At 37.0% G+C, this 27,360-nt stretch overlaps 1 protein-coding gene across 8 annotated transcripts in view; it reads left to right on the forward strand.

The window, feature by feature from the left end:
- The window catches only part of FERMT2 (FERM domain containing kindlin 2), a 141,505-nt gene that overhangs the window by 68,836 nt on the left and 45,309 nt on the right, over nt 1-27,360 (forward strand). For all 8 annotated transcript variants that reach the window (XM_020974886.2, XM_020974880.2, XM_020974881.2 and 5 more), the window contains one exon: nt 1,233-1,367. In XM_020974886.2, coding sequence (XP_020830545.1) covers nt 1,233-1,367 — 135 coding nt within the window. The remainder of the gene's footprint in view (nt 1-1,232; nt 1,368-27,360) is intronic.

Raw genomic sequence — 27,360 nt, forward strand, 5'->3', positions numbered from 1 at the left:
GTGAAAAAGACAGGGATGAGAGTTGGAATGCCATGTGAACAGGGAGACCATTTTGGTTGGATCTCACATCATAGTAGGGGGAGTAATGACCAGGAATGCTGGAAAAATAGGTTGGAGCCCAGTTGTTAAAGGTTTTAAAAATCAAAAAGAGGAATTTGTATTGGATTCTAGAGGTAGTAAGTCACTGGAATTTATTGAGTATGGGAGTGACACAGTCACACCTGTACTTAAGAAAGATTACTTAGCCAAGCAGTGTGGAGGGTGGACTAGAGTAGGACAGGCTCTTGCACTGATCTAGGAGAGTTGATGGGGGCCTATCACTAAAGTGATAGCTGAATAAAGATAAGGGGTTGATTTTGCAGGGTGTTGTAGAGGTAGATAACAGCAAAATTTGGCAACTGATTGGATAGATCAGTTGTGGCAAAATGAGTATTCCTAATTAATGCCAAAGTTACAGACTTGAAAGCTTAGACGAATCATGATGCCGTCAACAAAAATGGAGAAGTTTGGAAGAAATATGGGCTTAAGGGGAAAGTTAACAAGATCAGTTTTGGCCATATGGCATTTGAGATGTCTAGTAGGCAGTTGGTGATACGAGGCAAAAGCTCAGAGAAGAGTCTATAAGGGATGATGTCAAGAGGTTTTGAGATGGAGAGAGGAGGTGGGAGAAGCCTATGAGATTCTGGTGGGTTGTATAGAACTGGACTTCATCTCAAATGGGGAATGTAGGTAACTAAAGGCCTAAAATGATATAGTTTAGCTCAACAGTTCAGCAACATGTCCACTTATATAAAACATCAAGGCTTTATCACAAATGCTGAAATGCCACTCACCCATACTTTGATTAAAGGTATTGCTACCACCCACCAAGAATTGTGTTTATTCAGGTCTTTTTATTTTCTTTTCTGCCTCTCCTTCCACTAAAAGATGGGTATGAAAAACATGCGATAGGTACTGATTTAATTTAATTAGAATTCCAGAATATGGAAACTCCTACCAATTCAAGTTGACACCTCTGCAACTAATTTTTTTTCAACACATGATTTGTTAAAAGTGTGTATGTTATAACTAATCTGTAGAAAAACAGAGCGGGAAATTTTGTATAACTTTTTAAGGCAAAAATACCATTTTGTCTTGATACAGACTAATAATAGATAACTTTATTAAACTTCTAAATGCTTAAACTTTCTCTTGTTCTAGTGAAGAATTTTAATTTGTATTTTTCTTACTAGATATCAGACATCCTGAAGAACTCTCTCTCTTGAAAAAACCCAGAGACCCAACAAAGAAAAAAAAGAAAAAACAAGATGACCAGTCTGAAGATGAGGCACTTGAATTAGAGGGACCACTAATCACTCCTGGGTCAGGTGAGACTTTGAGGGCAAAATGAAAGTTACGGAGTTGATTTTTGTGGTATTTCCCAGTCCTTCTGAGTTTTATTTCTTTCAGTCCATTGGTGAATTTTTCTTTCTTGATTCATGCTATTTGCAAAATTAACACGATAACAAGTATGATTAATTTTAGTGCTTGCTTGAGAAGTGTTCAGTAAACTTTAAAATAACAAACTTTTCAGCAGCACACAATTTTCATTGATATTTTAAAAAATCCTCTGAGTCTTGCTCATTTTCTCTTTTCATTAGTCTTGATAAATAAAACATTAATACTAAACATTTTTGTCTGTAGCAGATGCTTGAGTTATTCAACAGACACATTTTTCTTTTAAAAAATTAACACAGAGAGTATTGATATTGGAAGTTATTAAATTATTTAAGACCATCTGTTTGATTTTTCCCTTAGGCGTAGTTTTATTTAACTTATGTACTAGAAATCTCAGCAGATGCTTATTACCTAAATATTATAATGTGTGGGAGACTGGGTACTTAAAATCAATTGATTATTTTTATTCTCATTATGGTTCAATATCCATTGTATGGTGGTGGGGGGAGCACTTTACTAGATGATGTTCAAGGCATAAAGAAAATAATAGGTAACAGTATAGACATTCGGCAGAAATCACTTAACTTCTAAGGGCTTTGATTTCCTCTTTTAGAAAAGGAGGGGACTAGTTGATCTCTCCAGTGTCATCCAACTCTAAATATATGATCCTGTATTCCCTGCTACAATAAGGGCACAGAGCCTTTTCTTTGGTCTTCCATCTGTTCTTATCCATATGCCTTCTCTTACTGAAGTGCACTGCACTGCTACCTGGTCTACTGGTCTCACTCTTGTCTGACCATATTCCAATCCAGAGTGTATATTTTAGGAACAGAAGAGGAATATTATGTAGCTCTGTCTCCTGTGATTATTTTGCTCAAGTCATTTGGAGGAGAAAAATATGTGTAGGAATAATACGAGCTAGTAAGGGATTAAGTACAACAGGATAAAATTGGAAGGCAGAGGCTTACTTCTTTTTCATCAATGACAAATAATTGGATACATACCATGGCGAAGGCACTGTGGCTAGCTAGTATGGTTCTTGGAGGAGTTTATAATCTAGTTGGAGTGATGAGATGATGATACAAGGAAAAATAATAAAAGTAATAGCTCATAACAGCTTTCTCACAAGAAAATATTTTTACCATTATATAAATTAGGAAATTGTATCTCAGATTGATTTAAGTATATACAGACAGTAAGTTAAATAAGAGTTCAATCGCTGTTTTTAAGGAGCTTCCGATATTTGGAGGATGATGCTGGAGTACATGAGAAAAATAACTACAATAAAAGAATAACAAATAGTAATAATTAGCTTTACGGTTTGCAAAGGGCTTTACTGATATTATCTCATTTTATCCTCACAACTCTGGGAGGTAGGTGCTCATGTTATCCACATTTTCCAAGTGAGAAAACTGAGACAGAGAGGTTGAGTGACTTGCCCGTAGTCTCACAGCTGAAAAGTATCTAAGGCCACAGTTGAACTCAGGTCTTCGTGGCTTGAGGAAGTGTAGCATTCTCTCTATTGTACCATGTAGCTGCTTGTATTATGTACCAGAAGAGTAATACAGACAAAAAGTTCGAAGGAGGGAGAAATCAGTTACTACTACCAAGGACCACGTCAGAAATGGAATTTGAGACAGATGTTGATAAATGGGTAGAAAGAGGAGGGAGGCATCCAAGATGGTACAATAACCTTAACACATGACACGAGGCAGGAAATTGCAACGTGTTTGCTTTCCAGTCTGGCTAAAGAATAGCATTTGTATAGTGGATACTATAGCAAAACAGTGAAGTTGGGGCCAGATTGTGGAAAGCCTTGAGTAGATTTTAGGTTTTATAATGCAGGCCATAGGAAATCATTAAATTTTTCAAAGTGAGAGTTACAGTGATTAAAAGGACTATTTTAAGAAGATTGTTAAGCCTTCACCATCCTATTACCTTATTCTATCTAACCCCTCAGAACCTGGAAATTTGGAGGCAAGGCTACGGGCATGTAGGTAGTAAGAAGATAAGAGGGCTTGGGTGAGGGAGGGGATGCAGGAAAGATGTACAGAGCAAAAGAAGAAAAAAAGGAGAAATGTTTGAGTTGGAATTTGTAGGGAAGTATAGAAAGTAGTGATTCTTACATTTTTCCTGAAAATAGAAACTTCAGTTATTTCTGATCCCTTCCTTCAATTAGGCTGTGAGCAAACTATAAAGTATAAGCATAAAATAACCTAAATTTGAATGATATATAATTAATACTACTATGTTTAAGAGAATGTGTAGAGAGACTACAATCCAGATTAGTCTGGGAGGTTTTAAGGAAGAGGTGGGTTTAGAACAATGTTTTTAAGTAAGAGAAGAAACAGTTTAGAGATTTAAATGAAGGGGAATTAAGGTGGGAAAATTAATACAGAGTTTATGTATGGAGGTAAATCAGTTTTGATTGAAAATTGTAAAGAGTTTTTTGTCTGGAGCCTAACCATTTAGCTACATAAAAAAAACATTTCAAGGGACTTGTGACAGACTACTTGTCTCATGGCATAGTGGAAAGAATGCTGGACCTGGAGCTAGGACGCCTGGCTTCAAATCCTGCATTAGGTTAACAGTGTGATCCTGGCAAGTCACCTTTCAGAGCTTCACTTACTATGTATGTAAAATGGTTATAATAATCCATATACAACTTACTCCACAGGGTAGTTATGAAGAAAACTCTTTGTAAAATTCGAAGCACAACATGAACATGCACTGCTATTGTTATAATTACTTGAAACATCCAGTATTCCATATGTTAGGAAAGTAGCATATCACTGATCACAGAAACCAATCAACTGCAAATTAAATACAAGTAAAAGGTAGCTTTATAATTAATTTTAATAGAGTCTCTCCTGTGGAAATAAAAATATTGATCTTCATCTAGCCTGTTTATTTTCTAAGTTTAAAACAGAGAACACAATTTTATTTAGCAGTTAAAATAAGAAGTAGTTTTGCATGGTGGGTAATGTTGGGAAGATGAAGTTAAGTCCAGCCTCATTGACTGTGTGACCCTGGGCAAATCACTTATCCTCTTAGTGTCCCCAGGCAGTGCTACCACTCTATAAGTTGTAGTGTCAAGGCTGATCTTCAATGGCAGGAGTTTCCTTGCAGTACCTTATGCCGATGAAATCACGTCCAGCCAAAGTAAAGTTAAAACAAAGAAGAAATATGCTTCCGTTTTACATTTTGATGCATCAGTATGTCAGTTTCATATTATAGCTAATAAAGGGAGAGTGAAAGTGAAAAGAAGTGAGACCAAGAATAAGGAGAATAGGTATAGAGAAAAGAAGATAAAGGCCAGCATATTTTTCCTCCCCCGCCTGCATTCCCCACCAGTGCTTCAGAGTCCTTGGATAACACCCTTAAAGAAAAGGAAACAAATCAAATCAGCAACTTTTTATTAAGGAGCTACTATATGCATGCCAGGCAGTTGTGCTAAGTGCTCAGATTACCCAGGAAAAAAAAAACCAAGGCAAAAAATAATCCCTCCTGTCAAGGAGTCCACAATCTAATTGGCATGTGATATCATGTAAACAACTATGTATAAACAGGATGTGTCCAGGATAAATTGAAGGTAACCTTAAAGGAAAGCTACTAGTAAGAGAGGATTCTTGCAGAAGGTAGGGTTTTAGCTGAGACTTAAAGGAAGTAGGAGAACAGAAGACAGAGATGAAGAGGGAGAGCATTTCAGGAATGGAGAACTGCTAGTAGAAATACACAGAAGTGGGAGATGAAGTCACTGTCTTGTGTGAGTAACGGCAAAGCAGGGAATGATATAAGAATATTTAAAAAGTAGGAAAGGACCAGGTTCTGAAGGGCATTAAAAAACAAATAGCAAATCCAAATTCCATTACAGACTCCACAACTTTGTTCCATCAGCCTTCCATGTAACAATTAGGTTACCACCTCGATCTTCCCAGCTGTTCTCTTTTTCAGATGGCTAGTTCTCCCCCTCCATCCTTTTGTTCCTTATTAATTTTGGTAGTTTCCCTTTCCTGCAAAAAAAAGAAAAACTAAAATGGAGAGCCTTAAGGTATACATTCACTTAAAGATACATGCTTATTATCATTGATGCTTTCAGCTGTTTTCAGAAGACTTGGAGATAGACAGCTTAGAAATCCTAATTTATTGGATTCTGTATTCCAGGTAGATGGCCTACTGTAATGTTCAGATTTTCCAAGAGTAGCTGGAAATATTCTTATGACCTGATTTGTTTTATATTCCTAAATCACATGTAAGAAAGACGTACTTTATTTCATCTTTTCCTCAGGAAATAAAATTAAAGGAAGCTATTGTTCTTTTTGTAATATTGAATGACTTTGGAAAAGTACATTCATATCACTATCTAGTTACTGCTAACAAAATACAGGGAAGTTAGCTAATTTTTAACTTAAATTAATAAATAGTAGTGAAATAGTATCTGTCTTGTCATTGAGTTTTTATATTATTGGCTATTCTTGACAGAGCCCTGGATATTTTATTAGTTTAAAATTCGTTACATATTGGCCCTCCCATCTAAGGAATTTGTATGAATTCATTTGTATGAATTGTGAGATGCTGACCAATGCATATTTACTACTTTAACCAGATTCCGTAAAGCTTGAATCACAAGTAAGCCTATGTTTTTTGTTATCACTGATTTCTTAATTCAGTTTTTAAAAATTTTTAGTTCTGAATTCTCTCCTTCCCTCTTCCCTTCCCCTTATCAGCATTGAAGAATGAGCATTGTAAAGGAAAGGAAAGAAAAACAAAAACCATTACAAATATGAATATAGTTGTGCAAAATAAATTCCCACGGGACCGACGTCCAAGAAAGAAAAGAACATATGCTTCAGTCTGCACTTTGAATCCTGCTTTTACTTATTTACTAATCTGCACTTTGAATCTTTAAACATTCCCATGTCTCCTATTTTACAAAAACCCTCACTTGATACTTTCATCCCTATTTCTTTCTTTCTTTCTTTCTTTCTTTCTTTCTTTCTTTCTTTCTTTCTTTCTTTCTTTCTTTCTTTCTTTCTTTCTTCCTTCCTTCCTTCCTTCCTTCCTTCCTTCCTTCCTTCCTTCCTTCCTTCCTTCCACTTGTCCCGCAGTCACACAGCTAGGAAGTATTATGTATCTGAGGTCAGAATTGAACTCAGGTCCTCCTGACTCTAGGGCCGGTGCTCTATCTACTGTGCCATCTAGCTGCTCCCCTATTTGTCTTCTGCCCTTTGTAGCTAGACTCCTTGAAAAGGCCCTTTACAATAGGTGCCTCCACTTTCTTTCTTCTTGCTTACTCCTTAACCCCTTACAATCTGGCTTCCAATCTCATCATTCCAACAAAACTTTTTCTCTAAAGTTACTAAAGATCTCTTAGTTGCCAGATCCAACAGCCATTTCTCAGGTCTCATTATCCTTGACCTTTCTGCAGCCTTTGATGTTGTTGATCACCCTCTTCTCTCTAGGTTTTCAGTTCACTATTATTGCCTGGTTCTCCTACCTGTCTGTTCCTTCTCAGTCTCCTTAGTTGGATCCTCATTCAGATCACACTTTCTAACCACAGGTGTCCTTTAGGGTCGTTTCTGAGCTCTTTTCTCTCTTCATGCTGTTTCATTTGGTGATTCCATCAGCTCCCTTAGATTTAATTACCGTGTTTGTGCTAATCGAATTTATGTCTCCTGCTCAGTCTTTCTACTGACCCTGTCTTTCATCTCCAGTTGTCTTTCAGGCACCTCAAACTGAGTGTCTCGTAAATATTTGAAATTAAACATGTCCAAAACAGAACTCATTATCTTTTCCCTCCAATCTCTGCCTTCCCTATTACTGTAGCAAATAACAGCATCCTCCCAGTTCCTCACTATCTCTCACCCAGTTGTTTCCAAGGTCTGTCAGTTTCACCTCTGCAACATCTCTCCTATACTACCCCTTTTCTCCTCTAACAATGCCATCATCCTGGTGTTGGGCTTCTTCACCTCATGTGTAGACCATTACAGTAGCCTGCTGGTTGGTTTGCCCACCTTAAGTCTCTGCCCACTCCAATTCATCCTCCATTTGGCCTCCAGAATAATTTTCCTAAAGCTCATGTCTGACCATGTCATTCCCCTACTCAGTCTACTCCTATATTTTCCTGTTGCCTTCAGGATCAAAATGTTCCGTTTAGCATGGAATTGCCTCCTGGCTGTTCCATGAATAAGATACTCCATCTCAGCAGTCAGAATTTTCCCTGTCTCCCATGCCTTCAGTGCTCTCCCTCAATTCCACCTACTGACTTACCTGTTTTCCTTTAAGTCCCAACTAAAATCCCTTCTTTTACTGGAAAACTTCCCCAAATCCTCTTAATTCTAGTGCTTTCCTCTGATAATTGTTTCCTATGTATCCCGTATATCACTTGCTTTGTATATATTTCTTTGCATGTTGTCACTCCCATTAGGTTGAAATGTACTTTAGGGCAGGGACTATCTTTTGCCTCTCTCTCTATCCCTAGCACTTAGTGCCTGACACATAGCAGACGCTTGATATGTTGATTGATTGATTGATCCATCTGGAGGTGGGATAGCATGTTTCATTGTTAATCTCTGGAAATTGTTCATTGTGTTCATCAGAGTTGCTAAGTTTTTCAGTTCATTGTCTTTGCAATATAGTTATTATATAAATTGTTTTCCTGGTCTGCTCCCTTCTTGCATCAGTTAATACAAGTCTTCCCAGGTGTTTCTGAAACCATCCCCTTCATCATATTTAACTGCATGATGGTAATACATCATATCCATGTCCAGTTTGTTCAGCCATTTTTCACTTAGTGAACAACCTACCAGTTTTCTAATTCTTTGCCACCACAAAAAAAAAGTTGCTATAGATATTTTTGTACATATTTATCCTTTTCCTCTGCCTTTGGCCTATTTGGATGATGGACCTAGTAGCAGTACTGCTGAGTCAAAGAATATGCACAGTCAAATAGCTTTTTGGGCACTATTATAGTTCCACATTGCTTTCCAGAATGGTTGGACTGGTTCACAGCTCTACCAGCAGTGCGTGTTTTCCTACAACTCATCCAGCATTTGTCATTTTCCTTTTTTTTTTTTTTGTCAACTTAGCTGATCAGATGGGTGTGAGGTGGTACTTCAGAATTGTTTTAACTGGCATTTCTTTAATTTTTAGAGCATTTCTTCATGTGCCTATTGATAGCTCAGATTTTTTTCTTTAAAAATTGCCTATTCACATCCTTTAGTTTTCACTAATTTGTAATGACTGAAGAATTAATATAGCAGATAAATAAATTGAGTGGTAATGTATATGAATAGAAACCCATCATTGCAAATGTACTTAAAATAGGATAAATGACCTGTTACTGTTGTCAGAAATAAGAGTTTTTCAGTTCTGATACAGGACATTTCTCAATATAGCTTGATGATTCAATATTTATTTAAAATATTGTGTATGATTAGCATTGTACTCTGTAATTTAGGGAAAAGAGTAGAAGACCAGTTTTACTTTCCATTAGGAATTTATATTTGGATGGAAGAAACATACATATAGAAAAGAATAGGAAAATTGAACATAACAGCATACGATTAACTGCCAGTACAGACAACAAATACTAAATCAGGCAGAAATGGGGACCACTACAAATTGACCAGGCCCAAATATAGATAAACCTCATTGTATGCTTTCTTTGCTCCTGGTTCTAGGATATGCTGAGTATTGCTGGAGAAAAGTCTCAAAATTATACCAACAAATTCCACTACAATGTCTTGCCTACTCCAACTGGGCTTTATCTATTGCTAGGACACATATTTTAATACTGATTTATTTTCTTTTACTTAATTATTTTTATGGCATTTCCAAACCTTTTTCACTCTGAAGTCCCCAAATTTATATATACTGCCTTCATTCTCAGGAGATTGCCTTGCCTCATTTTCCTGGAAAGAACAAGATCATCTGTCCTTTAAATTCCTTTGTTGAACCTTGTTGAATCTTTGCAGAATCAGAGGACCATCTAGTTCAACCAGTACTTAAACCAGAATGCCCTTTATATCATATCCAGTAAATGGTTACCTAGACTTTGCTTTCCAGTGAGGGGATAGCTGCTGTTTTCCCAAGCATCTCATTACACTTTTGATTAGCTTTAATTATTAGAAACTTAATTGTTTCCTCAAGCCTTAATTTGCCTCTTTCAACTTCTACCTATTGTTTCTTGCTTTGACCTCTGAGGCTAAATTTTGTGATTGTTGTTCAGTCATTTTTCAGTTTTTTTCCATTCTTTGTGACCTCATTTGGAGTTTTCTTGGCAGAGATACTGGAGTGTTTTGCCATTTCCTTCTCCAGCTCATTTTTCAGATGAGGAACTGAGGTAAACAGAGTTAAGTTACTTGTCTAGGGTCACACAGCTAGTAGGTGTCTGAGGCCAGATTTGAACTCAGGAAGATTTTTTTTTTTAATTTCGGTTTATAAGCAATCACTTCCATAAGCTTTTTTTTTGGCTAGACAATGGGGTTAAGTGACTTGCCCAGGGTCACACAGCTAGTAAGTGTTATGTGTCTGAGGACGGATTTGAACTTGGGTCCTCCTGAATCCAGGGTCGGTTTTCTATCCACTGCGCCACCTAGCTGCCCCTTCCATAAGCTTTTGAGTTTTAAATTTTTCTCCTCCTCCCTCCCTAAGACAGCACACAATCTGATATAGGCTGTACATATACATTCCTATTAAACATATTTTCACATTAGTGATGTTGTAAGTAAGAATTAGAACCAAAAGAAAGAACAACCAGAAAGAGGAAACAAAACACAATAGAAGGGAAAAAATAGCAAGTACTGTGCTTCAATCTGCATTCAAACTCCATAGTTCTTTGGATGTGGATAGCATTTTCCATCATAAGGCCTTTGGAGATGTCTTAGATCCTTGTATTGCTGAGAAAGGTTAAGTCTATCAATCTAGTCATCACACAACATCGTGGCTGTTACTGTGTACAATGTTCTGCTGGTTCTGCTCACTTCACTCAGCATCAGACCATGCAAGTCTTTCCAGGTTTTTCTGAAGTCTGGCCCGTGCATCATTTCTTATAGCACAATAGTATTCCATTATATTCATGTATCACATTCACAGTTATGATTACTATCTGTGTCTTTCCCTCCGTACTTCCCCCCCTTTATGTTTTTCTTTCTCCTTTTTCCTCCTCCCTAATATTTTACTTTTGACCACTACCTCTCTCAGTCACGCCTCCCTTCTATCAGCCCCTTCCCTTTTCTCAGGAAGATAAGTCTTCTAGACTGGAGGCTAGGCACTGTATCCACTGTGCTACCTCTAATCTAATTCCTCTTCTATTTTAAGATATCTTCAAATACTTGAAAACAGCTCTCCTGTCTCCCCTCCTCCTCTGATTCAGGAGTACTAGAACCATTTGCACTAGGCCTAGGGGCAGCTAGGTGGTACTGTGGATAAAGCACTAGGCCTGGAATTAGAAAGACCCTAGTAAAAAAGTCCAGCCTCAGACAACTTGTTGTGTGACCCTGGGCAAGTCACCTAACCCTGTTCGCCTCAGTTTCCTCATCTATATAGTGAGCTGGTGAAGAAAATGGCAAACCACTTCAGTGTTTTTGCCAAGAAAACTCCAAATGGGGTCACAAAGAGTTGGACAGGACTGAACAACAATAACAGTTCTCTCTTCTGCCTCTAACTGCTCTATCTTTGCAAAGAGAACTTAGAGGACTTTGATAGCCTAAGGAAGTCTGCCCCTCTTTATCTTATCTGATTAAGAATAAATGGTTCTCTTTGAGGTAGTGGGAATGACTACACTAACAAGGACTCCTTCCTTTGTAACAAGTAACAAGCATCTTTTACAAGACCATCAAGCATGTATAACTTTCACTAACTGAATTATGACTGACATACATGTTCATTGAATTCTGTTGGTATGTCACACTCTGAATAAATAAACTATAATTAATCTCTTTCTCTATCACTGGCTGTGGTTATTTGTAATACCTATTCAAGGGATCCCAGGACAATGTTGTCTGGCAGTGCTGTCTTAGTCCTGGATACTCCCTCTCTTAATGCCTTTCAGGACTGCATTGCTAGCCCTCTGCCTGCTTCTCCTTTTCTCTTGTCTTTAAGGAGAAATTATCCTCCTGTTTTCCACAGCTTGCTACTTTTATTTATTTATTCATTCATTATTTATTTTAATGCATTTAATGCTATCCAATTATACTTCCTCTAGAATCTTTAGCTAACATTTTTTCATCTTCTCTAGCATCTTTAAGATATCCTTTTCTAGTGGTTCTTTTCCTTCATCTACAAATATATCCAAATACCTTTTACCTTAAAAATCTTCCATTAGCCCTTTAAAGGAAGGCAAGGCCAGGTAGCAGGATGAATACTAGAGTTTACTATGGTCCTGTAAACATAGTCAGGCATGCTAACAGAATGATCTAAGGCTAGTGAGAGAAGTAAAGGAAAACAGTAGTGGGTTTTGTTGTTATTGTTGTTGGTGGTGTTTTAATTTGGAGGAAAATGATCAAATGCTTCCAATGATGATAACTAACAGCTGCTCCATTCCTCTGGAAAAGACACTAATAGGGAATTGATGGCCAAAATAAATAAGGATATAGACAAACCCTAGTTGCATTTGTTGAATTCAAATTACTTTTGAGCAGATGAACAGCATCCTTGAATAATAGTCAATGATACTTGAAAGGTGGTGGAAATTGGACCACAAGATTGAAGAAGAGTAAATGTCCTGATTTTGAAAACAGGGGAAGAGAATAATCTATAAACTATAGGTCAGTGAGACTAACTTAATTTTCTAGGAAAATCTAGAATATATCATTAAAGAGATAGTTCGTGAACCTCTCAAAAGGAAAGTAGTGATTCCAGAGACCCAGCATGGTTTTCTTAATAAAAAAAAGAAAGAAAGAAAGAAAGGTAATGCCAAACTAACTAGCCCTGTTTGTGACTTTCTGATATTCAAAATTATACCTCTTGCTGCTGTCTCCTGGAACTTTCGGTAGTACCTGGGAGCTCCTTGGCTTGGAATGGCCACTCTTCTACCAGTGGTGAGTTTCTCCTGGGGCTTCCGTTTTGTAGAGTGGCCCAGGATGGCCAGCTTTCATTCTTCTTCTAGCCCTATTCATCACTTTTATGTGTATGGTGCACTGAGGCCAGGTACCTTCTCTGCCTGTCCCAATTCTCTTTTCCAGTTGACTTTTTCTCTTTTTCTTTCAAAAAATTTATTATTTTTTTTAGCATTCATTCAAAAAATTTTTTGAGTTCCAAATTCTCCCCTTTTACCTCTCTTCCACCCACTCATAAGGAAAGAAATGTAGTATAAATTATACATATGAAATCTTGCAAAGCATTTCCCTATTAGCTGTGTCCCGTCCCCCCCAAAAAAAGGAAGAGAATGTGAAAAAATTATGTTCCAATTTGCATTAAGACTCCATCAGTTCTTTCTCTGGAGGTAGATAGCATTTTTCATCATAAGTTCTTTGGGATTGTCTTGGATCATTATGTTCACAATTAATCATCATTAAAATATTGCTATTACTAGGAGCGGAGCCAGGATGGAGTTGTAAATGCAGTAACTCACTTTAACTCTCCCCCAAACCTCTCCAAATATCTTTAAAAAGTGACTAAACAAATTCTAGAGCAGTAGAACCCATGAAAAGACAGATTGAAACAAATTTCCAGCCCGAGACAACATAAAAGGTAGACAAGAGAGATCTGTTGTACCAGGCTGAGAGAGGAGCACAGGCCACGCCAGCACAGACTGGGCTCCAGCAAACCAGGAGCATGCCTTGGGAGTGATGGAGTCAGCAGCCACGGTGGCAGCAGCTACTTCTAGAACTTTCAGCCTACAGGGGGTAAGGGGATCAAACAGCTGGTCAGAAGGAGATTACAGAGGTCATTTTGCTAGTACTGAGGCAAGACTTTGTTGCTTTGCCCATACTTGGATGTGGGTCACAGTCCTGTGGTGAGGAGGAGCATTTGCAGAGCTTGTGGCAACAGTGGAGAGGGGACCTCATCACAGTTCCAGGATAGAAAAGAATACTTGTGGTCACTCACAGACTAGAATAAACATCTCTCCTTAGATCATACCACCTTGGAAGAACTGAAAACTTATGAGTTCCTAGAAGTATCTCTGAAAACAGCTGCACAAAACCCCTGAAGCTTGGGACAGCTCTCCCTCCACACTGGAATCAGAGCCCTACCTTACCAAAGAGTTAAAAAGTTAAGTAATAGGCTGGGAAAATGAGCAAACAAAGGGAAAAAAATCAGACTATAGAAACATACTTTGGTGACAAGGAAGATCAAAACATACACTCAGAAGAAGACAACAAAGGCAACATTCCTACATGCAAAGCCTCCAAGAAAACAGGAATTGGTCTCAGGCCATAGAAGAGCTCAAAAAGGATTTTGAAAATCAAGTAAGAGAAGTAGAGGAAAAATTGGGAAGAGAAATGAGAGGGATGTAAGAAAATTATAAAAAACAGGTCAACAGCTTGCTAAAGGACACCCAAAAAAATACTGAAGAAAATGACACTTTAAAAAAGTAGATTAGACTAAATGGCAAAAGAGGTACAAAAAGCCAGTGTGGAGAAGAATGCCTTAAAAAGCAGAATTGGCCAAATGGAAAAGAAGGTCCAAAAGGTCACTGAAGAAAATAATTCCTCAAAAATTAGAATAGAGTAAATGGAAGGTAATGGCACTGAGAAATCAAGAAATTATAAGACAAAACCAAAAGAATGAAAAAATAGAAGACAGTGTGAAATATCTCATTGGAAAAACAACTGACCTGGAAAATAGATCCAGGAGAGATAATTTAAGAATTATTGGACAACCTGAAACCATGATCAAAAAAAGAACCTAGACATCATCTTTCAAGAAATTATCAAGGAAAGCTGCCCTGATATTCTGGAACCAGGGGGTAAAATAGAAATTGAAAGAATCCACTGATCACCTCCTGAAAGAGATACCAAATGAAAAGTGCCAGGAATATTATAGCCAGATTTCAGAATTCCCAAGTCAAGGAGAAAATATTGCAAACAGCCAGAAATTAATAATTAAGTGCTGTGGAACCACAATCAGGATAGCACAAGATTTAGCAGCTTCTACATTAAGAGGTCAGAGGGCTTGGAATATGATATTCCGGAAGGCAAAGGAGATAGGATTACAACCAAGAATCACCTACCCAGCAAAACTGAGTATAATCTTTCATGGGAAAAAAATGGACATTCAGTGAAATAGAGGACTTTCAAGCATTCTTGATGAAAATACCAGAGCTTAATAGAAAATTTGACTTTCAAATACAAGACTCAAGAGAAGCATGAAAAGGTAAATAGGAAAGAGAAATCACAAGGGACTTAAAGTTAAACTGTTTACATTCCTACATGAAAAGATGATATTTGTAACTCATAAGACCTTTCTCAATATTAGGGTGTCTAGGAGTATGTTTAGACAGAGGGCACAGATGTGAGTTGCATATGAAAGGATGATATTTAAAAAATAAAATTAAGGGGTGAGAGACAAATGGACTGGGAGAAAGGGAAAGGTAGAACGGGGTCTATTACGTCACATAAAAGAGGCAAGAAAAAGCCTTTACAGTGAAGGGGAAGAGGGGGGAGGTGAAGGAGAGTGAGTGAACCTTACTCTCATCAGAATTGGCTCAAAGAGGGGGAAGTTAGGTGGCTCAGTGAATAGAGCTCTGGCCTTGTAGTCAGGAGGACCTGAGTTCAAATCTGGGCTCAGACACTTACTAGCTGTGTGACCCTGGGCAAGTCACTTAACCCCCGATTGCCTCACCAAAAAGCCAAAAAAAAATTTGGCTCAAAGAAGTAATAATATACACACTCAATTGGGTATAGAAATCTATCTTACCCTGCAGTAAATAGGGGAGGAGGGGATAAGAAAAAGAGGGGTAATAGAAGGGAGGGCAGATTAGGGGAGAGGGTAATCAGAAGCAAACACTCTTGAGGAGGGACAGCGTCAAAGGAGAGAATAGAAAAGAACAGGGGAAGGATAGGATGGAAGGAAATATAGTCTTTCACAATATGACTGTTATGGAAGTGTTTTACACGACTATACATGTATAACCTATATCGAATTGCTTGCCTTCTCAGTGAGGGTGGGTGGGGAGGAAGGAAGGGAGAGAATTTGGAAGTCAAAGTTTTAAAAACATGTTTAAAATAGTTTTTTACATGTGACTGGGGAAAAAATAAAATACCAAATAAAAAAATATTGTTACTGTGTACAGTGTTCTACTGGTTCTGCTCACTTTGCATTAGTCCTCTTAAGTTTTTCTGAAACCATTCTGTTTGTCATTATTTATAGCACAGTAGTATTCCGTCACAATCATATACCACAACTTTTTCAGCCATTTCCTATTTGATGGACATCCTCTCAATGTCCATTTCTTTGCCACCACATAAAGAGCTGCTTTAAATATTTTCTGTGCATATAGGTCCTTTTCCTTTTTCTTTCATCTCTTTGGGATACAGACCTAGTAGTAGTATTGCTGGGTTAAAGAGTTTGCATAGTTTTATGACCCTTTGGGTGTAGTTCCAAATTGCTTTCCAGAATGATTGGATCAGTTTACAGCTGTATTAACCATGCGTTAGTGTCTCATTTTTTCTACATCCCCTTCAACATTTGTCATCTTCCTGTTTCTCTCATATAGCCAATCTGATAGGTGTGAGGTGGTGCACCGGAGTTGTTTTAATTCACATTTCTCTAATCAATAATGAATTGGGGCATTTTTATATGACCATAAATAGCTTTGATTTCTTCTCAACTGCCTGTTCATGTCCTTTGACCCTTTATTCTTATAAATTTGACTCATTTCTCTATATATTTTAGAAATGAGGCATTTGTCATAGAAACTTGCAGACTTTTTCTCTCAGTTTCCTGATTTCCTTCTAATCTTGGCTGCATTGGTTTTGTTTGTGAAAAACCTTTTTAATGTAGTGTAATCGAAATTATCCATTTTATTTCTCATAATCCTCTCTATCTCTTGTTTGGTCATAATCCAGCTCTCTTTCTTTTTGCTTTTATTTGTATCCGTAGAGCCTAGCACAGTTCCTGGCACATAGGAAGGTTAATGAAGTTAACAAATGTTTTCTTTCCTTCCTGGCTACTTAACTGCTTACATACCTGCCAGTACATGGTTATTTAGCTAGTATATGAGGGAAGGCTGTGGATGTCATTTACTTCATTTTAACAAACTATTGTTAAAGCATTTTATACTGTTCTTGTAGAGAGCTATAGGCTAGACAATAATGAGTTAGATCAGGGGATCTTAACTTGTGGTCTTTGAACTTATTTTCAAAAACATTTTGATAAATATATTTCAACATAATTGGATTTTTTGTGATCCTATGTATTTTATATCATACATTTTAAGATATTCTGAGAAAGGTTGTAGAAAGACTTCGCTATACTACCAAATGGATCCTATGGTACAAAAAAATGTTAAGAACCTCTAAATTCAAGGGGTTCAGAATTGACTAGATGTCTTGATTTGGAGAAACTCAAGTAGAGTATAACTGGGATCTTTGCTTGGCCATTTGCTATATAGCGTTTTAATGTGTGACTTGGATCAGATTTATAGATGACACAAAATTATAAGAGGTGGCTAACAAATTAGATGGCACTCAAGATTCCAGAAAGTTCTTGGCTGGAGAAATGGGCTGGATCTAATAAAGATAAAGTTCATTAGAGATAAATCTGAAGTATTGTACTTGGTTATAAGAAGATCAGCTTCTGTCAAGGATAAAATTAGGGAGGTGTTCGTACATAAGTCAAGCATTAGTTAAGCATTTGCTATGTATCAGGCACTGTACTAAGTATTAGAGATAGAAAAAAAACAAAAACAGTCTGTGCTCTCAAGGAATGGGGAAGACAGCGTGCAAACAGTTGTATACAGATAAGATATATACAGTGTAAATGGGATATAATCTTAGAGGAAAGGCACTAGTCTCACTTTTTCCTCTGTCTCCATCTGGGTCCATTGGTGAGATGTAGATCAGGACAAGTGGAGATGGCCCTGGATGCAACCTTGGACTTTTTAAGTAAGGTCTTTCCCATGTCTCAATTTGTTTTTTTGTTTGTGGGTTGTTTTTTTTTTGGCTAGGTGATGGGGTTAAGTGACTTGCCCAGGGTCACACAGCTAATAAGTGTTATGTGTCTGAGGCTGGATTTGAATTCAAGTCCTCCTGAATCCAGGGGCGGTGTTCTATCCACTGCACCACCTAGCTGCCCCATTCCCTTGTCAGTTTGACTGAAGTGATGTCCATTCAGTGATTAAGGCTAGGTAAGAAATAAGACAAAGAATGGCCTCTTTTACCTGGTTAAAAAAAAAAAGCACCCTGCCTTGAGTAATGATTACTACTTTCATTTTCTTTTAGTTTGCCTTAAAGTACAGTAGATTTTGCTCCAGCCACTATTTTAACTCTTTGTGAATCTTTGTTTCATGTGTTTTTTTAAAAGCAATTTATTGTTGGATTCTAGGATTCTAATCCATTTTAGGATTAAACCCAGTCTAGGCCATGCACTCCCTCTTCTCCCTTCTCCCTCATTTCATACTACTCAGATGCCTTCTGTATCTCTTCCATCACCCCTCTCTCATACAAAAAAGTGGCCCTGCTCCTTAACCAAGGCAAAGCTCTCTACCTATAAAAGAAACCTCATTCCAACTCTTTCCTCCAACAAATTGCCTCCTCTATCATCCTCACTTTCTGACCTGTCTTTAATATTTCCCTATCTACTGGTTCTTTCCCTACTATTTACAGACATGCCCGTGTCTCCTCTCTCAAAAAACTCTCACCTGATCCTTCTATCCTTGCTATCATCCTATATTTCTTCTGCCCTCTGTGGCTAAACTCCTTGAGAAGAATGTCTGTGATAGATGCCATCACTTTCTTTCCATTCACTCTTTCCTTAACCCTTTTACAGTCCAGCTTCCACCTGCATCATTCTACCAACACTGCTCTCCAAAGTAACTGATGATCTCATTCTTGACCTCCTTGCAGCTTTTCATATTGTTGGTCACCCTCTTCTTGATACCGACTTTTCTCAAGGTTTTCACAAGATCACTGTCTCCTGGTTCTCTTCCGCCCTATCAGACCATTCCTTCTTAGTCAGGATGCTAGATCCTTAGGTAGGTCACTCCTCTAACCATAAGTGCCCAAATGGTTGTATTCTGGGCCCAAGACTTCTCTTCTTTCCTCTATGCTACTTTATTTGGTGATCTAACCAGTTCCTGTGCATTTAATTATCATCTCTGTACTGATAATTCTGAAATCTGCTTATTCAGCATTAACCTCTCTGCTTGCCTTCAGTCTCACATCTTCAGCTACCTTTCATACATTTCACAGTAGACATCTTGAACTCAGCATGTCCAAAACTGAATTCATTTTCTTTCCCCCCTCCTATCTTCTCGTTTACTGTAGAAGGCAACACCATTCTCCCAGTTTCTCAGGCTCACAACCTAGATTGTCATCTTGGACTCCTCACTGTCTCTCACCCCCACCCCCTATATCCATTCTGCTACCAAGGTCTTTCAGTTTCACTTTTTCAGAATCTCCCTTCTCTCCTTGGACACTGCCAACACCCTGGTACACCCTTATCACCTCATACTTGGACTATTGCAGTAGCCTACTGGTGATCTGCCTGCGTACAGTCTTTCTCTATTCTATCCTCCATTCAGCCACCAAAGTGATTTCCCTAAAACTCAGGTTCAGCCATGTCACATTTACCCCTCTCTGAATTCTCCTCTCACACCCTGCCTGTGGCTCTCTATCACTTGTAGGATTGAAACAAAATCCTTTGCCATTTAAAGCTCTCCATAATATAGACCCCACCCCACCCCACCTTTCAAGTCTTTTTATACTTTACTCCCTACAATGTACTCTTCCATCTAATGACACTTGACCCTTGAATACATTAGGTTTATGAAAGGGCGCTTTTTTCTTCCTTCCCCCTAGAAGAATATAAACAAATTGTTACCATGTGCATTGTTTTACACAAGAAAGGTTATAAGTGAGGTACTGAATCTCATTGAGGAAAGAAGAGGAAGTTTCCTGGAGATTAGTAGACAACAGCTACCAGAATTTTAACTTGGTGGTTACTGCATATTGTATACTTAATATGTTCCACTGGTCAGTCTGATTGTTTTTTGGTGGGGGAGAGTTGGTGTTTTTAAACTCGTACCAAAACTGTTTTTAATACTTAATACTTTGTAGTATAGTTTGGGGCAATTAGGTATGCTGGAACTGGAGTCAGGAAGATCTGAGTTCAAATGTGTCCTCAGACATTTACTGGCTGTATGACCGTTTACCTCAGTTTCCTCATCTGTAAAAATGAGCTGGAGAAGGAAATGGTAAACCACTCCAGTATTTGCCAAGAAAATCCCAAAAGGAGTCACTAAGAGTCAGACACAACTGAAAAAATAATTAAACATTGAGATGTGACCTTGCTAGACCTCTTTTGTTCCCATTTATTTTCATTTTTTCTCTTAAACTGCTTGACTTTTTTCCTTTCAGAATTTCCTTTTCAGAATTTATTATTTTTTCTAGTTCTATATAGTAATCCTTTGGTAGTTTCATGACATTGGATAAATAAGTTAATTTGGGTAGTGTAGTACTGTCATTTTTATTATATTGTCTTGTCCTACTCTTTAATAATTAATATTTTTCCAATTAGTTAGCACTTTCTTTATTTCCATAAACAGTTGGTGGTTGTTTTTATATAGTTTATATAGTTCTTATTTGTATCTTGGAAGGTAGACTCCCAAGTATCTTATGCATTGTTTAGCTATTTTAAATGGAATTTCTTTTTATAGCTCTTCCTGCTGGATTTTGTTGCTGTTATAAAGAAATGCTTATGATTTACGTGGATTTATTTTATATCTTTGTAAGTTTGCTGTCATTGTTTAAGTTAATAATTTTTTTTGTTTGACTCTTTAGGGTTCTTAAATACATTGTCATATCTGTGAAAAGTGATCATTTTGTTTTATCTTTATCTGTGGTTATTCCATCAATTTTTTTTTCCTTTCTGCTCTTCATTGTTACAGCCAGCATTTCTAGTACTATGTCAAATAGAAGTGGTGACAATGGATGTCCTTGTTCCTGAATTTACTGGAAAGAGTTTTCTGTTACATGTTAACAGTAATTCTTGGTTTTAGATATATATTATGTGTCATTTTAAGGAAAGGTAGCCTAAGCTCTGAACTACCTGGCATTGGTCTGGATTTGTCTCTTAGTCTGTGTTTGTGCTTTGGCTTCTGCTTGCCCTGGCTTGACTCCCCTCTGTAGGATTCTGGTAATCTTTTTGTGCAGTTTTGGACTTCTTCTATACGAAGAGCAAGCATAGATCTTTCTCATCACTGTTGTCATTAACACTTAACTAAAGAGCTAACCGTGTTTGAGGCACAATCTGTGCTGTAGGGTAAATAAATGGTACCTGCCCTCAAGAAGCTCACATTCTAATTGAGAGACAATATGTGAACAACTATGTACCTACAAGATATATTCAATTTAAATGGCAGATAATCCCAAAGGGAAGATACTTACAGTAGGAGGGACCAGGAAAAACCCTTATGGATGGTGGAATTTGAGCTGAAGTAGGCCAAGAAGCTGAAGTGAGAAGGAAATCTCTCCTTTTTAATCATTGTTCCTTCTGGTGCAGTTTTTGGACTTTTCTCTAGTGTTTATTGGGGGAATCTGTACTTCTGTGTTCAGACATGCTGCCATCTTCCCACATTTCTGGTCTGTTTTTTAAAAAGAGGAATTGGAAATGTAGCTTCAAATGTAAGCTTATTTGTTTTATTTTGGTTTTTGGATGAAGTTCATTTTAGGTTCTCAGCTTTTGACACCTTTTGATCATGTTGGAATGGTATCTTACATATGACTGAAAAGACTCATGCCAAAAGCACTCTTCAATATGCATATATAAATGATACTCAAGTCAAGAGTCGGTGTTACATGTACTGATAATATACACAGTGTCCTGTCTTCAACTTGAAATCTTCTTGCCTACTGTTTCCCAGACATCTTTACCTTGATGTCCTGTTGGTACTTTAAGCTCAACATATCTAAACTGAACTTATCATCTTGCCCACTTGCCTTAATCTTTCCTTGTCTAAGCTTACCAAGATTTCTTCAGTCATTCTCTTAATCACTGCCCTTCCCCCATCCATACCCTCAGAATCATCCTTAATATTTCCACCTACCTTAGCCCCTAAAATGCAGTAGGTTCTTGAGGCCTGTCGATTCCGCCTCTACAACCTCTCTTGTGCATGTATTTATCTCTACCTACACAGCCTTCAAAACATAGGTGCGGCCTTCATTACCTCTTGCCTAGATTCCAGCCTTTCCAATCTATTATTTGTACAGCTGCCAGAATAATCTTTGTAATGCCATTTTCATTCTCAAAAGCTCTCATTTTTAGTGGTTCTCTCTTGCTTCGAAGAAAAAAATAGAAATGACATCTGCAAACTTTTAAGCCTTATTTCACATTACTCCCCCTCATTATCTACATTTCAAACTGTATTATTATTCTCTGAACTCAACATTCCATCTCTTGGCTCTGTGAATTCACCCAAGATGTTTCTCATACCCAAAATGTACTCTCTTCTCATTTCTGCCTTTCCCAATCCTCATCTTCTTACAAGGTGTAAGTCACTATAGTCTTTCTCCTTGAATTTTCCTTCAGTGCTTTTTCAGTTTTCTTCCTGGCACTTTTGCTCTCTACCTTATATTATACTTATCTTTGTATATTCCAATATAATGTTAGCTCCTTGAGGAGAGGGACAATTTTATATTTGTATTCCCAACATTACCAGTTTCTTATTATATACATCAGTCAGTCAATAAATAAGCATTGATAAGTGCTTACTATATATGCCAGACACTGTCTTAGTGTTAGCCTTGTGTTTTGGGGGGTTTTTTCTGGAGGTAATCTATGAATTCTTTTAATTGGCATTTCTTTTTCTATGTTCAGAAGTTCTGGGAAGCTCTTTTTTAAATTTCCTGTATTATGATACAGTTTTTTCATCTTGTGTTCTTCTGGGAGACTTATGATCGATAATTTTTTGTGTCCTTTCTTAATATTAGTGTTTTTCTTGCATAGTATTATTGTTGATGTAATTTTTTTCTTCTTTTTCTTGATTGTCCTTCACTTCTATGTATTTGCAATCCTAATCTGTTGTTCTCTTTGTTTCTTTAGTGAGACTTTCCATTGCATATTTTATTCCGTTTTTCTATCCTGCTCATTATTTTTCCTGTGCAGGCCATAAATTTTGCTCTCATAATTCTCATTTCTTTTTTAAACCACTTAGGAACAGCATGTCATGGTTCTATGTTTTACTTAAGTTTCGTAGGGTCTTCTTTCTTAATCAAGTGTTAGATTGTTTTCTTTTGTTTTATTGTTATTTTGTAGTGGCTAGATTGCCAGGACTGGAGTCAGGAAGACTCATCTTCCCAAGTTCAAATGTGGCCTCATATAAGTAATAACTGTGTAATACTGGGCAATTCCTCAGTTTCCTCATCTGAAAAATGAGCTGGAGAAGGATATGGCAAGCCACTCCAGTGTCTTTGCCAAGAAAACCCCAGATGGGGCCACGAAAAGTCAGACACCCCTGAAACGACTGAACAACTGAAATGTCATATGTCACTGATTTAAAGTCAGAAATAAAATAATGATAATACAAACAATAGAAAAGTAACAATTTGATTTTAGGATATTTCTCCTCCTCAAAGTTGCACATGTTTATTTTTAAACTTAAATGAACTTTTAAAAATAACCTCAGTTGGTCTCTCCTGTTTCCTGTCCATCCTGGTTAATTGCCAAATGAATCTTACTGTGTTCATATCTCTACGTGTCATTCTCCTGCCTTAAAACCTTCAGCAACTCATTATTGCCTAGAGCAGAGATACTCCAACTATCTTAGGACCCTTTTAAAAATTATTATACTTCTATCCATGTTCTTCCTTCCCCCAGAAGTTCATAATTGATTATATATCTATGGATGTTTTCTACATTTAAGGCTTACAATATGTTTTACATGCATTTTAATTTCCCTCTAATACTCCTGTGAGGTAGGAATTGTAATTAGCCCTGTTTTTCAGTTCACAGGGTGAATTGGAATCTTTCTCTTCCTTCAAGGCTCATTTCAGGTTCCCCATCTCCTTCCTTTTCTGCCTTTTCTAACTTTCCCCTACTAAAAAGTAATTTTTATTTCCTCAGATTTTTAAATAACACTTTCATTTTTTCCTAGATACGTTCTATATTGCATAAGAGTTCTTTGTGTATTTGCCATATGTCTTTACCCTGATGGTAAAAATTTGTGACTTATGTGTAGGAGGAATATTGAATTATCTATTGAATTGAGTATATGACAAAATTACATTGGAATCAATATTACAGAAAGGATCTGTTATTGATCATTTATGGTTAACTGCTTGTAAGTTGTCTACATAATTCTCTACAATTTCTAACTGGTTATTACTACAAAACAACTGTTTGTAGTAACAATTCTTATCCTGGTTGTTTTTAATTCCAAGTAAAACTACTTAATAAGGTACAAGTATTATATAGCATTTCTGCCTTTACCCTTTTTTGTGTTTAGTTTTTAATGGATCAGCTTCTAGGAACCAAAGATGAACCCAATACAATTGGTTAATGCTTAATGCTGTGTTAGTTTACTAAGTGGTGTATTTGATTTTGAACCAGAAGAATTGAGTGAGTGATAATAATGTATGTTATAGGCTAAAAAAACCTCTTAAATCACTTAAGGTTTTTATTTCATTTTAAGGTGGTATTTTTTATCATTTCTATTTATTAAGCCCCTACACTTTACTCCTCAAAAGATTTAAACTGATCTCTCTTCGTAACATGAAAGCAATTTTTCATTCTAGAAGGTTATGGGAGCAGAACAAAAATTCTGGCAGATTCTACCAAACAGAAGCACTTTTATTATGGTTCCAGGCTATATCTGCTATTCAAGGACTACCCTAGCCAAGAACAGAAAGGTTCATCATCAGAAGATAAACCATTAGATAATGAATTTTTTAATTCATGGGTAACCCATTAAAAATACAAAATAATCCCAATTCCATCACAGTGGTGGAGTTAGTGCTAAAGGGTGTTAAAAATCACATCATTCTTAAACTCTCTCCAAATTATTAATTTAAGGTACTTATAATGTTTAGTCTTTTGTTAAATTACTAATTCACTATCGGAAGAATTCTTCAGCTATATCGATATTCTTTCTGTGAAACAAAAAGACAAAGAAGTTGGATTAATGGAAGGATAGTGTTTTCACCTAAAAGACAAACAATATACAGGTGAAGTTTGTATCATCACAAGCCAAAAGCATTAAGAGATCAGCAAACACTTATTAAGCTTCTGCCAGGCATTGTCCTGGGTGCTAGAGATACAAAGACCCCTGTGAAGATAATTAAGGCTTATGTGCTAACAACAACAGTAGTTGAAGAAGTAGAGAAATTCTGTGAAGACTCAGTAGTGTCCTACAAACCAAGCCCAACAAATTGCTTGGTAACCAGTGATTTCAGTTTTAGTATGAAGATGGGCACGGGAAGGATGGATAAATAAATATATATATGTATATATATATTTTTTGGAAAATGTAGTATGATATCAAGAAGTCAAAATCTTACAGACTTCTTAGAAGCCTCATGTTTGAGTATCATGAATACTTTCTTCAAAGAGTCAGATGCTGGGTATAATAAGCATTGAATAATATCACACATAAAAAGAAATTTAACTATATCCTACACCAGAAACAGTTGCTTACTAAGGAGTGGGAGTGATGTCAGAATAAGCTATCTGGATACAGTCAGATCAACTGATTAGATGAAAGACAAAATAAATACCAGATCAATCAGTGAGCATTTGTTAATTGCCTACAATATGCCAATTACTGTGTTTGGTACTTGGGATACAAAGACAAAAGTAAAGCTATTTCTGCCCTGAAGGAGCTTGCAGTCTGGTAAAGAGAGACTACGTACAGGTACATATAAAACAGATAATGAAGGTGGGGGGAGAGGCACTAATAACTGTGGAGAAAGCTTCATATAGAAGGTGGTTTTTGAGCTGAGGCTTGAAGGATACTGGAAATTTTAGGAAGCAGAAGGAAGGAGTGTGTATTTCAGGGATTGTAGATATCTACTATAAAAACATAGAAATAAGAGATGGAATGCTATTTGGGAGAAATAAGGACAGTTCGGCTGGAACATAGAATGCATGAGGAGAATAATAATAAGGTTGGAAACATAGGATGGGCTCAGGTCGTAAAGAGTCTTGTATGTCAAATAAGAGTCTGTATTTGATTTTAGAGATTATCCTAGGACCAGTGGAGATTTTTTTAGCAAGAAGATAATAGGTTAGATCTGCATTTGAGTGAAGTGTCTTTGGAGGGTGGTTTGGAGACTAGAAGGAGAAAGTCCAATTAGGAGACCATTTGCAGTATTCTAAGCAAGAAGTGGTATTGGCTTAACAGAGGTTGGGTAGCAGAATATATAAATGGAAAGAAGGTAACATGTGAAAGATGTTGTAGAATATATTCATATTAATTCATAATGTATTCATATATTAACATTTATATAGTACTTACCATGTGCCAGGCACTGTGCTAAGTGCTTTATAATTATTATCTAATTTGATCCTCACAACAACCCCAGGAGGTAGGTGCTATTATTGTTCCCATTTTACAGATGAGGAAACTGAGGCAGACAGAGGTTAAGTGAACTTGCCATGGGTCACACAGGTAATAACTGTCTGATGATGGATTTGAACTCAGGTCTTCCTGATTCTAGGATCTGGCCTCTTAACTGCTGCCCCCAGATATGATAACTAATTGGATATATTGGGTGAGTGAGTGAGGAGCTAAGAATAATGCTAAGGTTGTGAACATATGTGATTAGAAGGATTATAGTAGCCTTGACAGAAGTGGAATTAATATGGCTTTTTGGGGAACATGTAATGGGTTTTGTTTTGGACATGCTGAGTTTAAGAAGACTATGAATATCCATTTTGAAATGCTTATAAGCAGTCTGTGATATGAGGCTACAGCTTAGGAGAAAGAGTGGAGCTGATGAGGTCAACAAGGCACAGTATAGAAAAAGAACCAAGAACAGGCATGAAGAAAACCAAGAAGATGCCATGTTACAAAAACCAGAAAGGATAAAATATCCAGAAGAAGGATGGTCAACAGTGCAGGTGCCATTGAGAAGTCAAAAAGGATGAGGGCTGAGAAAAAAAGTAATTGTGTTTGACAATTAGATAACGATCATTGGTAACTTTTAGAGAGAAAAATTTTGATTGGTGGATGAGAAGAGAGTCAAGTAAAAAGAAGTATAGAAAGTTTTTTCTAGGAGGTTGGCTGAGAAAGAGAAGAAAGATATAGGACAATAGCTTGAAAATATGATATGATTGAAGAGGGTTTTGTTTTAAAGATAAAGAGATAGTGGTCTTTTGGTTAGCAGCCAAGAAGGAAGTAGTAGATAGGGGAAGATTGAAGGTAAATAAGAGAATATAAACCAAAAGAAAAGTTAACGTTCAGAACAAGGTACATTGTTAGCCTAAGAGAATATTAAGTTCATATCTTGGGTCAGTGTTTTAGAAGAATGATATATTGGGCCCAGAATTGAATAGTTGGAAGATAATTTGAGTGTACCATTTAGAGCTGGAAAAAAAAATTATCTAGAACACCCCACCACTACCTTCTACTTAATTTTACTGATGTAGATACCAGCCTACAGTTGCTCCAAATCACCACAGGGAACTCTAAATCCAGTGCTCCTTTCACTGGGATATATTGGGAAAATTAAGCCTTGCATTCAGTGACTTAAGTTACTTAATACAGGAGAAGCCCTTCTTTTTAGCAGCAATAGTATCCTAGTGATGTTTGGAGAAACTTTA

Source organism: Phascolarctos cinereus, unplaced genomic scaffold (assembly GCF_003287225.1).
Source record: "Phascolarctos cinereus isolate Bilbo 61053 unplaced genomic scaffold, phaCin_HiC Scaffold_3;HRSCAF=262, whole genome shotgun sequence".
NCBI classification, from domain to species: Eukaryota; Metazoa; Chordata; class Mammalia; order Diprotodontia; family Phascolarctidae; genus Phascolarctos; species Phascolarctos cinereus.